Genomic DNA, 14,348 nt, shown 5'->3' with positions numbered 1-14,348 from the left:
TCTGTCTTTAAAGGGGATTCAAATTAATGGGGGGGGGGGGGAAGAGTGCTACAGAATGTTACTATTATGTATCTTATTTAAATCCATTACTAATATCAGTAAGTTCTGTGATATCATTTGTTACCTGTGTATATTTATATTTAACGGTCATTAGTTCTAATTCTGTTACTGTTATTTTGATGTTTGGCTAGCTGCTCCTGTTCTTGAGCCTATACAGTGTTTTAAATGATTATTTTTATGTATTAAAGAAGATTAACTTCGTTAACAATGTGTTTTGCCGACCTCTTTGTGGTCAAGTTACCACAAATACCGTCTTAACTCGAGCTATCTTAACACAAACCAGGATTGTGCAACCTGCCCTCACGATTTAACTTTTGGAGCACTGTCTGAATTTGCACTACGCTGCTCCTAAATCAATAAACGTTTAGTGAAGTTCGATGCAAAGAAAAAAAAAAGTGCATTACCCCACATGGCGACTGACAACTGAAACATCACTTCACTATTGAATTTCGACCACCTTGATGATGCCTTTTTGATTAACTTTTACCTGTGTAGGGGTGCCTGTTGCAAACTGCAGGTAGAGTTGCCAAAGCTGTAGGTTGCGTGCCTAGCCTTGCATGCAGTCACAGCATGCTTTACAAGCTCTGGATCCTAAATACTTTTCTAAATGAGATGCTGCTTTAGTTTGTAATGGGTAGATTTCTAAATGATGAGCTAATTTTTCTCATTCTAATTGCAGTTTAGCATCCGCAAGCTTCCTTCCAAAATACTTCAGCTCTAAGTGGAGCTTCTCCAAGTTTCAGGTCCCTTCTGGTTCGCCTTGTATCTGTGCCTTTGGTACTGAACCAAACGCTGTTGTGGGTAAGTTCTGTCCTTTTTGTACTAACAGAGGCCCACAAAACATTTGTGATGTTGGTATATTTATTGCAACAGTACTTTATCATAGAATTTTTTTTATCATAGAATTTACAGTGCAGATGGAGGCCATTCGGCCCATCGAGTCTGCACCGGCTCTTGGAAAGTGCACTCTACCCAAGCCCACACCTCCACCCTATCCCCATACCCCAGTAACCCCACCCAACACTAAGGGAAACTTTGGACACGAAGGGCAATTTATCATGGCCAATCCACCTAACCTGCACATCTTTGGACTGTGGGAGGAAACCGGGGCACCCGGAGGAAACCCACGCGCACACGGGGAGAATGTGCAGACTCCGCACAGACAGTGACCCAAGCCGGGAATCGAACCTGGGACCCTGGAGCTGTGAAGCAATTGTGCTATCCACAATGCTACCGTGCTGCCCTTTAAATATGATTTTTTTTGTTATTCATTCGCCAAAGACTTTTCCAAAATCAAAACGCCTCACTCTGTCAGGCGGGGAGTGGGGGAGAGCCACATAAAGCCCTGTTTATGGGGGTGGGGGCACATAAAGTCCTGTTTATGGGGAGGGGAGAGCCACATAAAGCTCTGATTTGGGCAGCATGGTAGCATAGTGGTTAGTACAGTTGCTTCACAGCTCCAGGGTCCCAGGTTCGATTCCCATTTTGGGTCACTGTCTGTGCGGAGTCTGCATGTTCTCCCCGTGTCTGCGTGGGTTTCCTCCGGCTGCTCCGGTTTCCACCCACAGTCCAAACGTGCAGGTTAGTTGGATTGGCCATGCTAAATTGCCCATTAGTGTCCAAAAAGATTAGGTGGGGTTACTGGGTAACGGGGATAAAGGGGATATGGTGGAGGCGTGGGGCTTAAATGGGGTGCTCTTTCCAAGGGCCGGTGCAGACTCGATGGGCTGAATGGCCTCCTTCTGCACTGTAAATTCTATGATTTATGGGGAGAGGGGAGCCACATAAAGCTCTGTTAATGGGGGGGGGGGGGGGGGGGGGGGAAGGGAAGAGAGAGAGCCACATAAAGCTCTGTTTATCGGGGGGAGCCACATAAAGCTGTTTATTGGGGGCGGGGGGGAAACCACATAAAGCTCTGTTAATGGGGGCGGAGGGGAGAGCCACACAAAGCTTTGTTTATCGGGGGGAGTCACATAAAGCTCTGTTTATTGGGGAGAGAGAGCCACATAAAGCTCTGTTTATCGGGGGGGGGGCACATAAAGCTCTGTTTATCGGGGGGAGCCACATAAAGCTCTGTTTATCGGGGGGAGCCACATAAAGCTCTGTTTATCGGGGGGAGGAGCCACATAAAGCTGTTTATTGGGGGGGAGCCACGTAAAGCTCTGTTTATCGGGGGGGGGGGAGCCACATAAAGCTGTTTATCGGGGGGGGAGCCACATAATTTTGTCAAGTGATAGAATACGAAAGTCTAGTCTCTTTAGTTGAAAAGGCAGGTGAGTTCAATATTATACAAGCAATAAATACTCTATTTCCTTGAAATCTGCCTGTGATAGTTTCAGCATCTGTCATCAAAGTGAACAGCTACCCAACTGCCAATCTTGTTCCATGACAAAGTCTATGTTTACAATTCATTGCAACACTAACTGCTCCTTCCTTGAATCTAAGCTTGCGCTGTGTGATACCCGTTGGAGTTAGACCTGTAGAAATACTAGAGGATATGAATTAATATTGTGTGAACTAAGATTGTGTATAAAGTCATGCTGATGTATTTTTTCAATTCACCTGGCAACGTTTTCTAATACCGTTTCATTCATATCTGGTGAATCTTCATTTAAAAAAAAATAAATTTAGAGTGCCCAATTATTTTTTCCTAATTAAGGGGCAATTTAGCGTGGCCAATCCACCTAACCTGCACATCTTTGGGTTGTGGGGCGAAACCCACACAAAAACGGGGAGAATGTGCAAATTCCACACGGACAGTGACCCAGAGCCGGGGTCGAACCTGGGACCTCGGCGCCGTGAGGCAGCAGTGCTACCCACTGTGCCACCGTGCTGCCTGTGAATCTTCATTTTTAGCACGAAGAATAGCTTTTGAATGAGTAATATCGATACATCAATAGTTTCACCAAATAGGAAATCAACACAGTTGGGCTCTTTGAGAAAAACATTCTCCGGTATCTCAATTGAATCTCCTAGTGTAAGATGCTAATTTGCAAACACTTTTTTTCTTTGTGTCTTTCACATGCTTTCTTTACATTTTTGGATTTCTGGGATTGTCGCCATGTCGCTTTTGTTTTAATATGGCTTCTTACAATATATTCCTGAAATTTCTTACAATATATTCCTACAATACAAAGGTGGGTTACATCCCAGTAATGCAATTTTTCCTTGAATATTATAATGTTATAAATTATTCTTCGACAAGCCATTGCTAGGAAGTAATTTCTCTAGATATTAATAATTGTTTGATAGTACAGAACTTGAGTATTGCTGAAAAACGACATGTTGATGCTTCTTATCTTGTACTCATCAGAACACTTCAAGAAAAACCATAAGGGGGGAAAGCAGTTACACTGTTGAAAAGAGAATGCTGCTTGGTTGGCAAATAGACTCTTGACTGATAGAGGCATTGCCATGGGGAATGCACCAGTTGATGGTGACTGACTGATAGCTGCCAAGCATTGTTTGACATTTAAACCAGGCAGCTTGACCTTGATTGGTTTGAGTTCTGCAAGCACAGGCTGGTCCAATGTGTACCTTGTCCACTTCAAACGGCATCTGAGACATGCTGTTTGATATGAATCGCCAGCCTTTGGGATGTATGGCCTACATACCTAGCATCAGATTGATGCAGTATTCAACATCAGATGTGATTTTGCGATTCTGAAACATTTGCTAAATAATCTTCAGTCTGCTAAGAATTACGCTGACAGCTATTTTAAGATTGGCAGTTGGTCTCGCAGCACGGTGCATTTGTGTGTACTGGAAGTTACATATATCAATACATAAGGCCCTGCTCTTCACAGACAAAATAAGTGATAGGCGTTTACTGATTCATTCCCCAGGAAAATGTCTTGACTAATCAGGATCAAGCTGTCTGATTTAGATTTCAAATCATGCCACCATGCTTGGCAGTTATCTGTCTGTCACCATTAGCTGGTGCATTCGCCATAGCAATGCATCCACCACTCAATAGCTCACTTACCAACCAATCAGCAGTCTCTCCTCATACAGTATAAATTGTTGTTTCCCTCTTGTGCTGTTATTCATGTGATGTGTCCTGATGAGTCCAAGGTGAAAAGCTTCATGTACCTTTTTTTTCTCTATATTCTTTCACCAAAACATTTAACAGAATGAAAACATTCAGACAAATGAAGGCATGCAGAATGTGCTTCACTGCTGCGTTAACTGAACATTATTATAATTACACAGCTTTGCCTTGAGGCTTTCCCTTCCTGGTTGCTCTGAAACTACAAAGCTGAGAAGAGAAATCATTTTATTCACAGCTTCTATTTGACTGGGGAGGTTTCCGGTCAATCCAGATCCAACAACATGCTTTGAAAACTCTGCTCACGTTTTGACAACTGTGAAAAATTCCACCAGAGCAGCTGAGACAATCCACAACACTTTTTTTTAAACAAAAAAGAGACCGTTCACCCTATCTCCCAATAATAACAGATCCTTTAAAAAGAATTCCAGGATCTAAAGCTGCATCATCGCCAACATCTAATCCAGTCTTCCTTGGGCCATACTATACTTGTTTAATTGAAATCCATCCATTAGGTTTTGGCTGTATGCTTTACAGAGTAATGGGGAAAAAGCATTACCTTTGCCACCAAAGTTAGGCAGAGGTAAAGAAAAAACAAAAACCAGGGAGACCCAAAAAAGGGAAACCATCCTTCAGTCTGAAATGCAATCATTTACCACACTTGTTTTCTGTCCTGAAGCCATTTTGAAAAGAATCTAAGTTCCTGCTGCCCCTCCGACACGCAGGCCTCCGTTTTGTTAACCAGCCTTTCATGTTGTTGAATTTGTGATCCTTGCTCTATGGGAATTGTTTAGTGTTTGGTGAGAATGTTGACCCAGTGACATTTTGCAACTCAAAACTGACAGTTGGCTAAATCGATGATAAAACGTTGCATTGCAACATTAAGGTATTATTTGTACTGAGTGGAGCAATATTTGTCAGGCATTGTTCATTTAAAAAAAAAAAACACCGACCGGCGTACTATTTAAGTTGACCAATCAAAATAGTCTGGATAGATCGAGAACTATTATAGATTGAAATGTGTATGAGTATTATTTGTGTGTGGATAATGCATATTTTGTTACAGATCCTGTGCCTTACTACTTCAATGCTTCCTACTTCAAAAATGCAGGAATTCAACTAACTAAGAAATTACACAATTAATCAAGCAGGATACTAAATCACATCACTCGACTTAAATCAAAATCTCTGCTGCCATTTTATTGCAGTAGCTGAATATTTTTATGTTGAAAATGTTAACCTCTTTTTAAAGCTGAAATTTTGGAACCTATCCGATTTAATAGTTTTAAAAATAATCTGTGAGGAAAAGAGATGAATGGATTAGAGCACCTCTGTTTTACCTGTTTATGCTGAGGACCTGTTCGCATAAAAATGTTTTCTACCAAGCTTGAAGCATACCTTCCCGTACACTACAATATTTGAATTTGTTTTATTAAATTATTTTGAACCAGCATTTTAGCATTTGTCTTTTTAGAGCAAGAGACTTGCATTGATATAGCACTTTTCCCAACCACCAAACATTCCAAAGCACTTTACAGTCAATTAAACGCATTTTTATAATTTAGGCAATTTTGCAGACAACTTGCTTACTGTAAGCTCCCACAAGCAGCAATGTGTTGATTAAATATTGAAGAATTAGTACTGGCCAGTACAACAATGCCTGTTTCACTGAAATAGTGCTTTGGGATCTTTTACATTCACCTGAGTGGAGAGATGGTGCCTCAATTTATACCTGATCTGAGAGACTGTATCTACATCTGTGCAGTGACAACTTTGATTTTTGTGCTCGTGTCCTGGCGTGGTACTTCAACCACAAAGTTCTGATGGAAACACTTTCTACCAACTGAGTCGAGGCTGATGTTCTTAAGATAGTTTCACATTCAAACTTTATCAAGCAATATCCCACACATTCTTGGGCTTTACTACGAACAGGTGCTGGGAAAACAAATTCACTTTACTAATATATTTATATATACACTTTGTTTCTATTCCGTGTCTCCCATTACCTTTTTGCTTTTTGAAGTTTGAAGCTGAGTTAATTGCTTTTAATAGTTGAAATAAGAATGCAGCAGTGGCTACGAAGTGTGCCATGAGGCAAATGTCTCCTGTTATTAACCAACCAAATGATTTTCTCTTTCGTTTTTGTTCATTATAGATTATTTAACTTCATGTCTCAAAACTGCTGAACAGAAACAAATTTTCTTTAGGACTAAAATTCATTAATCTGGTCTGTTTTGTTGCAGCGATTTGTGCAGATGGCAGCTACTATAAATTTTTATTCAACACCAAAGGTGAATGCACCAGGGATGTTTATGCCCAGTTCCTGGAAATGACAGATGATAAGATATGACTGTGAAGGATGTTGAATACAAATACCTTTCAAACAGACCTGCCTGTTGTTGGATTTAGGCCTGCTGCCTAAAAGAGGAAAAAGTGTTACATGACAAAACAGTGATAAAGAGGAATATGATGAACCTCTAGCAATGGACCATTTGACAGACAGCACACAGATATCTTCGTTTATTATTTTTGCCATTTTCTAATTCTGTTCTGGAATGTTTTGGGTTTGGGGGAGAATCCACTTTTTAATAAAACAAATAGAAACATTTAACCTTTGTGACCACAAGGAAGTAACCAATTCTTCAAACTTCTCTTTCATAAAATAACTCTTTGAACTAATTGTGCCTGTTTAAACTTGTTTCTTTGTGACTGGATGTTTACAGTATGAAATTTTGAAGAAGCAGGTTTTTCCTTAAATGTTTGGTTTGCTTGCTGGCAAAGCGAATTATCGTTGCCTAATGTGAGTGAGCCATTGCTTATCAAATGCACAAACCGAAAGGATGGTACAGTCACCACAACTCTGTTTCCATCTAACTATATATTTTGGCCTGTGAATGTGAAAAGCTTAAATGGACATCAATTGCACAAGGCTGTTAACAGCTAAATTGTTAACTTCAGGTCAGCTCATGGAATTAAGTACACAGTGAATTCTGCTTTTTCCAGTTTGGAATCCATGAGTACAGAAAGTTACAAACTGGTGTCTGCTTAAAACAAGACACCCAATTTGTTATTAGTTTTGTGCTAAATGTCTGTGCAGTACAAAACTCATTTCTAGTTAGGAAATACTGTTTTTAATGTAGTCTACACACTAAATCTAACTTGTGTATTGCTGATTTAGATCAAATTTTCTTTGAAAGAAGGCCTGATACTTTTTTTAAAGGAAAGGTGAGATATATTTGTCTGATGGTGTTTCTGGCATTTGTACTTGTCTGTATCTAGTGCACTTAAGTGAGTAAATTGGCATCCTGGTTGAAAACATTGCATAAATTAAATTTTAAGAAACTGTATAGTGAACAAATCATAATGGTTTTTGCAGGATGAACTAATACAAACCTCTACATAAAATTTAGTGGCTCAAAACAAAATTTGTATTGGTTGCTTTTTACATTCATTCTTCACTTTCAAAAGAATAAGCAATCTTACCTTATTTGTTCCCTTAATTTTGGTAAATTGGACAACATCAATGTAATAATGTAACAACATCACATCAGAATCTCAAATCCTAGTAAAACCTTCCCAGTTACTTGGCTTAACATTGTTTGGATTTTAATTAAAGTCCAGCCAGTAAGCTAAAACTTCCTCTGCAAATATTTTCCTAACCAGACTGGGTGTTTGAATAGAAACTGGCTCATTAAATGCACACCATATTATTAAATACTTCTGGCAGTTTCTGATCAAAGGAATCTTGTAAGAAAGGATCACTTAGAATGATTGTTACCCACAGTTTCCCCCCGCAGATTGGCAGAGCTCGCTTCAGCAAAATCTGATTTTCTTTCTTCCAAGTGTTAATATTCTTATTTATTTATCCAGACTAATGTAGATTTATTAAGAATTTTCTGTTGGTATGTACAGGGATACAGTTTGTATGTGGGAGTGGTCCAATAATGTGTGCTATATTTTATGGACTGAAAAGGCACACAGATATAACTGACAAACCACTGTTAATCAGCAAAGTTACTATAATCTCCTTTCCTGCTTTTATGGAATCTAAAATCCGTGCAGCTGTAATACAGTTTAAAATTGTAATTAATAGGACAACTGCATGCAGGCATATTGAAAAATTCAGCTTGAGGTTTCCACAGGAAAACTGCTTCCAAATAAGCTTCAGGAAATTTACAGTCAAAACGGCATTGGGTTAAGTGTGCTGCCACATGTAGTTAACAGTTTTACACTAATAGCTTTTATTATAGCTATATTAAACAGGGCACTTTCCTGCTCCTGTAATTGTACAGTTATTGAACTGGATCTAACGAGTTCTTATTAAGATAACTTTCATAATGCACCTTCCTTTACTAATATTAACCAGTGTTGTGAGCACCCACTATTCATTCACTAATGGGTTCTGCAGTGTAAATTGAAATCAAGTAAAAATGGTGTACATACAAGTATGTGCCTGTGTAAATTCTGTTAATGATGAAAAACTCAGTTGTGTCCACTTTTTACTCAATGTTTGATTGTATAAAAATTTTTCATTAACTTGTTTGACCCATGTCATTTTTTTTGTATTTTATCTGTTTCCATGCACTAATAAAAATAAGGTCATCAGTAGTAACTTTGAACAGTTGTTAATTTGTACTATTGCAGGGAAAATGTAACATTAATTTCAAAATACATTCAGTGCAAAGCATAATCTCGTTGTGTTAAATCTGTCATCTTTCTTTACTAAACTACTAAATCATTTAATATTTAATTTATAGTTTTAGTTGGGTGATAGTGCAGGCCAGCACTGGAGTTAAAAAAGGGAGGGGGGACAAGCTGCTGATGAAAATAATTTATAATTTCTCTTCTTTAAAAAGTGTGGAGATATGAATATATTTGCAGCAGTACCTCCACGTTTTGCAATTCACTAACATCCTCTCTGTACATGCTGAATTTGCAGATGCAACTTTAATATTTCCCGACTCATAGCTTTGTTTCCTGAGCATGTGCAAACATGGACGCCTCATCTTGTTTTGACCAATCATTTTTAGTTGGAGTCTCTGAATTTGTGATTAGGAGCTAACCCAGGTATAACTGAAATGTCCCTGTTAAAGTCAACATTTAGTTTCAGGAACGGAGAATCCAGCCCTAGGTGTCCATGTACATAAATTACTAAAAGTACACTAAGTAATAAAAAAGGCTGATGGAATGTTTGCATTCAACCCTTCAGATACAGGCCAAAGTGAACATTTAATTCTTTGGTTGTGCCGAGTCTTAGACCATAAGATATAGGAGCAGAATTAGGCCTACAGCCCATTGAGTCTGCTCTGCCATTCAATCATGGCTGATATATTTCTTATTTCTCCTTCTCCCTGTAACCCTGATCCTCTTATTAATCAAGACACAGTGACTTGGCCTCCACAGTCTCTATGGCAATGAATTCCAGTGATTCACCACCCTCTGGCTGAAGAAATTTCTTCTCATCTCTGTTTTAAAGGATAATCCCTTCAGTCTGTGCCCTCTGGTTCTAGTTTTTCCGCCCGGTGGAAACATCCTCTCCACATCCATTCTATCTAGGCCCCTCGGTATTCTGGATGTTTCAATGAGATTCTCTCTTTCTCCCCCCCCCCCCCCCCCCCCAATCCTTCAAATTTGTCAAGATGCCCTGAAAGGTCACTATCATCTCTGCTTCCACCACCTCCGGCAGCGAGTTCCAGGCACCCACTCCCCTCTGTGTAAAAAAAACAAAAAACAAAAAAACTTGCCTCGTACATCTCTAAACCTTACCCCTCGACCTTAAACCCATGCCCCATAGTAATTGACCCCTTTACCCTGGGAAAAAGCCTCCGACTATCCACTCTGTCTATGCCCCTCATAATTTTGTCGACCTCTATCAGGTCGCCCCTCAACCTCTGTCGTTCCAGTGAGAACAAACCGAGTTTATTCAACCGCTCCTCATAGCTAATGCCCGCCATACCAGGCAACATCCTGGTAAATCCCTTCTGCACCCTCTCTGAAGCCTCCATATCCTACTGGTAGTGTGGCGACCAGAATTGAACACTATACTCCAAGTGTGGCCGAACTAAGGTTCTATACAGCTCAACATGACTTGCCAATTCTTATACTCAATGCCCCGGCCAATGAAGGCAAGCATGCCGTATGCCTTCTTGACTACCTTCTCCATCTGTGTTGCCCCTTCCAGTGACATGTGGACCTGTACACCAAGATCTCTCTGACTGTCAATGCTCTTTGAGGGTTTGACCATTCACTGTATATTCCCTACCTGCATTAGACCTTCCAAAATGCATTACCTCACATTTGTCCGGATGAAACTCCATCTGCCATCTCTCCGCCCAAGTCTCCAAACAATCTAAATCCTGCTGTATCCTCTGACAGTCCTTACTAATCAGACCAGTTACATTTTCCTCCAAATCATTTATATATACTATGAACAGCAAAGGTCCCAGCACTGATCCCTGCGGAACACCACTAGTCACAGCCCTCCAATCAGAAAAGCACCCTTCCATTGCTACTCTCTGCCTTCTATGACCTAGCCAGTTCTATATCCATCTTGCCAGCTCACCCCGATCCCATATGACTTCACCTTTTGTACCAGTCTGCCATGGGGGACCTTGTCAAAGGCCTTACTGAAGTCCATATAGACAACATCCACTGCCCTACCTGCATCAATCATCTTTGTGACCTCTTTGAAAACCTCATCAAGTTAGTGAGACACGAGATGCTGCCTCTCGCTAATACGTCCATTTGCTTCCAAATGGGAGTAGATCCTGTCTCAAAAAATTCTCTCCAGTAATTTCCCTACCACTGACGTAAGGCTCGCCGGCCTGTAGTTCCCTGGATTATCCTTGCTACCCTTCTTAAACAAAGGAACAGCATTGGCTATTCCCCAGTCCTCCCAGACATCACCTGAAGACAGTGAGGATCCAAAGATTTCTGTCAAGGCCTCAGCGATTTCCTCTCTAGCCTCCTTCAGTATTGTGGGGTAGATCCCACCAGGCCCTGGGGATTTAACTACCTTAATATTTTTCAAGATGCCCAACACCTCGACTTTTTGGATCTCAATGTGACCCAGGCTATCTACACACCCTTCTACAGAGTCAACATCCACCAATTCCTTCTATTTGATGAATACTGATGCAAAGTATTCATTTAGTACCTCACCCATTCCCTCTGGCTCCACACATAGATTCCCTTGCCTGTCCTTCAGTGGGCCAACCCTTACCCTGGCTACCCTCTTGCTTTTTATGTTCATGTAAAAAGCCTTGGGATTTTCCTTAACCCTATTTGCCAATGACTTTTTGTGATCCCTTTTAGCCCTCCTGACTCCTTGCTTAAGTTCCTTCCTACTTTCCTTATATTCCACACGGGCCTCGTCTGTTCACAGCCTTCTAGCCCTGACAAATGCATCCTTTTTCTTTTTGACGAGGCCTACAATATCTCTCGTTATCCAAGGATCTTGAAATTTGCCATATTTATCCTTCTTCCTCACAGGAACATGCCGGTCCTGAATTCATTTCAACTGACATTTGAAAACCTCCCACATGTCAGAAGTTGATTTATCCTCAAACATCCGCCCCCAATCTAGGTTCTTTAGTTCCCGCCTAATATTGTTATAATTAGCCTTCCCCCAATTTATTACATTCACCCTAGGACCACTCTTATCCTTATCCACCATCACTTTAAAACTTACTGAATTGTGGTCACAGTTCCCGAAATGCTCCCTACTGAAACTTCTACCACCTGGCAGGGCTCATTCACCAATACCAGGTCCAGTCCAGCCGCTTCCCTAGTTGGACTGTCTACATATTGTTTAAAGAAGCCCTCCTGGATGCTCCTTACAAACTCTATCCTGTCCAAGCCCCTAGCACTAAGTGAGTCCCAGTCAATATTGGGGAAGTTGAAGTCTCCCATCACAACAACCCTGTTGCTTTTACTCCTTTCCAAAATCTGTCTACCTATCTGCTCCTCTGTCTCTGGCTGGCTGTTGGGAGGCCTGTAAACCCCCAACGTTGTGACTGCACCGTTCTTATTCCGGATCTCTACCCATATAGCCTCGCTGCCCTCTGTGGTGTCCTCCCATAGTACAGCTGTGATATTCTCCCTAACCAGTAGCGCAACTCCGCCACCCCTTTTACATCCCCCTCTATCCCGCCTGAAACATCGAAATCCTGGAACGTTGAGCTGCCAATTCTGTCCTTCCCTCAACCAGGTCTCTGTAATGGCAACAACATCATAGTTCCAAGTACTAATCCAAGCTCTAAGTTCATCTGCCTTACCCGTAATACTTCTTGCATTAAAACATATGCACTTCAGGCCACCAGTCCCACTGTTTTCAGCAACAGCTCCCTGTCTGCTCTTCCTCAGAGCCATAATTGCCCTATTCGCTAGTTCTCACCTTCTGACCTATTGCTCCGGTACCCACCCCCCTGCCATACTAGTTAGACCCTCCCGTGTGACACTAGCAAACCTCACGGCCATGATATTTATGCCTCTTCCGTTTAGATGCAACCCGTCCTTCTTATACAGGTCACACCTGCCCCGGAAGAGCTCCCAGTGGTCCAGATAACGGAAACCCTCCCTTCTTCACCAGCTGTTTAGCCACGTGTTTAGCTGCTCTACCTTCCTATTTCTTGCCTCACATGGCACAGGGAGTAATCCCGAGATTACCACCCTAGAGGTCCTGTCTTTTAACTTTCTGCCTAGATTCCTGAACTCCTGCTGCAGGACCTCATGCCCTTCCTGTCTATGTTGTTAGCACCAATATGTACAATGACCTCTGCCTGTTTGCCCTCCCTCTTCAGGATGCCCGCTACACATTCCGAGACATCCTGGACCCTGGCACCAGGGAGGCAACATACCATCCTGGAGTCCATTTCACATCCACAGAAGCGCCTATCTGTGCCCCTGACTATAGAGTCCCCTGTGACTATTGCTCGTCTGCGCTTTGACCCTCCCTGCTGAACAACAGAGCCAGCCGTGGTGCCACTGCTCTGGCTGCTGCTGTTTTCCCCTGATAGGCTATTCCCCCAACAGTATCCAAAGATACCTGTTCAAGAGGGGGACAACCACAGTGGATTCCTGCACTGACTGCCCCTTCTGGTGGTCACCCATCTCTCTGCCTGCAGCTTGGGTTAACAAGTCTCTATAACTCCTTTCTATGATGCTTTCCGCCACTTGCATGCTCCTAAGTGCAGGCCACGTCCACTGGTTTGCCATTGTTTAACTTCCTCGTTACCTCAAAGAATTCTAACAGATTTGTCAGACATGATTTCCCCTTGACGAAGCTATGCTGTTCCAGTCCTATTTACCAAGTGCTTCCAAGTATTCCACAATCTTGTGCTTAATAGGCTCTCAAATCTTACCAACAACCGAAGTCAGCCTACTGGCCTATAATTTGATGTTTTCTGCCTTTCTTAAACGGGTGTTTCATTAGCCATTTTCCAGTCCTCTCAACCCCCCCACCCCCATCCACCAACCTTCCCCCTGCCTCATGATTCCTGAAAATTCACCGCCAATGCTTCCACAATCTCCTCAGCTATCTCTCTGAGAATCCTCTGGTGTAGTCCATTCAGTCCGGGTGATTTACTGACCTTCAGGCCTTTCAGTTACTACTTCTCCAGCCTAATTTTCCACTGGTCCAATGTCCATTTTTGCCCCTCTTTTACCTTTTATATATCAAAATAAACTCTTGCGACCTTCTTTTATATCACTAACTAGCTTTCACTCCTATTTCATCTTCTCTCCCATTGCTTTTTTGTGGTCCTCTGCTCACTTTTAAAGGCTTCCCAATCCTCCGGCTTCCATTAATCCTTGCCACCTGATATGCTTTTTCTTTAGATTTGCCTTGCCTTGTCAGCCACGGTTGCCTTGTTCTTCGTAGATTGTTTCCTCCCTTTTAGGATGAATTTCTGTTGTGTCTCCCGAATAACCCACCAAATTTCCTGCCATTGCTGTTCCACTGTCTTCCCTGCTAAGCTCCCCTTCCAATCAACTCTGGCCAGCCGTTCCCTCATGTCTTTGTAGTTACCTTTATTCAACCGTTTCATCTGATTCCAGCTTCTCCCTCTCAAACTGCAGGGTAATTCCTAACAAGTTGTCGTCACTGGCCCCTAATCAAGTATGCTTCATCACATATCACCAAATCCAGAATTGCCTGTTTCCGATGAGGCTTTCCCACAAGCTGCTCCAGAAAACCATCCTTTCTTTTCTTAGGATCTGCTACCAAACTGATTTTCCCAGG

The 14,348-nt window shown here is 41.8% G+C and overlaps 1 protein-coding gene across 3 annotated transcripts in view; it reads left to right on the top strand.

Moving 5' to 3' along the window:
• wdr45b (WD repeat domain 45B) overlaps positions 1–8,716 on the top strand; it is an 84,881-nt gene extending 76,165 nt beyond the window's left edge. For all 3 annotated transcript variants that reach the window (XM_072483135.1, XM_072483136.1, XM_072483134.1), the window contains 2 exons: positions 740–861; positions 6,352–8,716. In XM_072483135.1, coding sequence (XP_072339236.1) covers positions 740–861; positions 6,352–6,458 — 229 coding nt within the window. In that variant the 3' untranslated portion in view covers positions 6,459–8,716. The remainder of the gene's footprint in view (positions 1–739; positions 862–6,351) is intronic.
• Positions 8,717–14,348: the final 5,632 nt, after the last annotated feature.

The sequence above is a fragment of the Scyliorhinus torazame genome, chromosome 18, assembly GCF_047496885.1.
Source record: "Scyliorhinus torazame isolate Kashiwa2021f chromosome 18, sScyTor2.1, whole genome shotgun sequence".
Taxonomy (NCBI): domain Eukaryota; kingdom Metazoa; phylum Chordata; class Chondrichthyes; order Carcharhiniformes; family Scyliorhinidae; genus Scyliorhinus; species Scyliorhinus torazame.
This window is presented reverse-complemented; position numbering and strand designations above follow the sequence as displayed.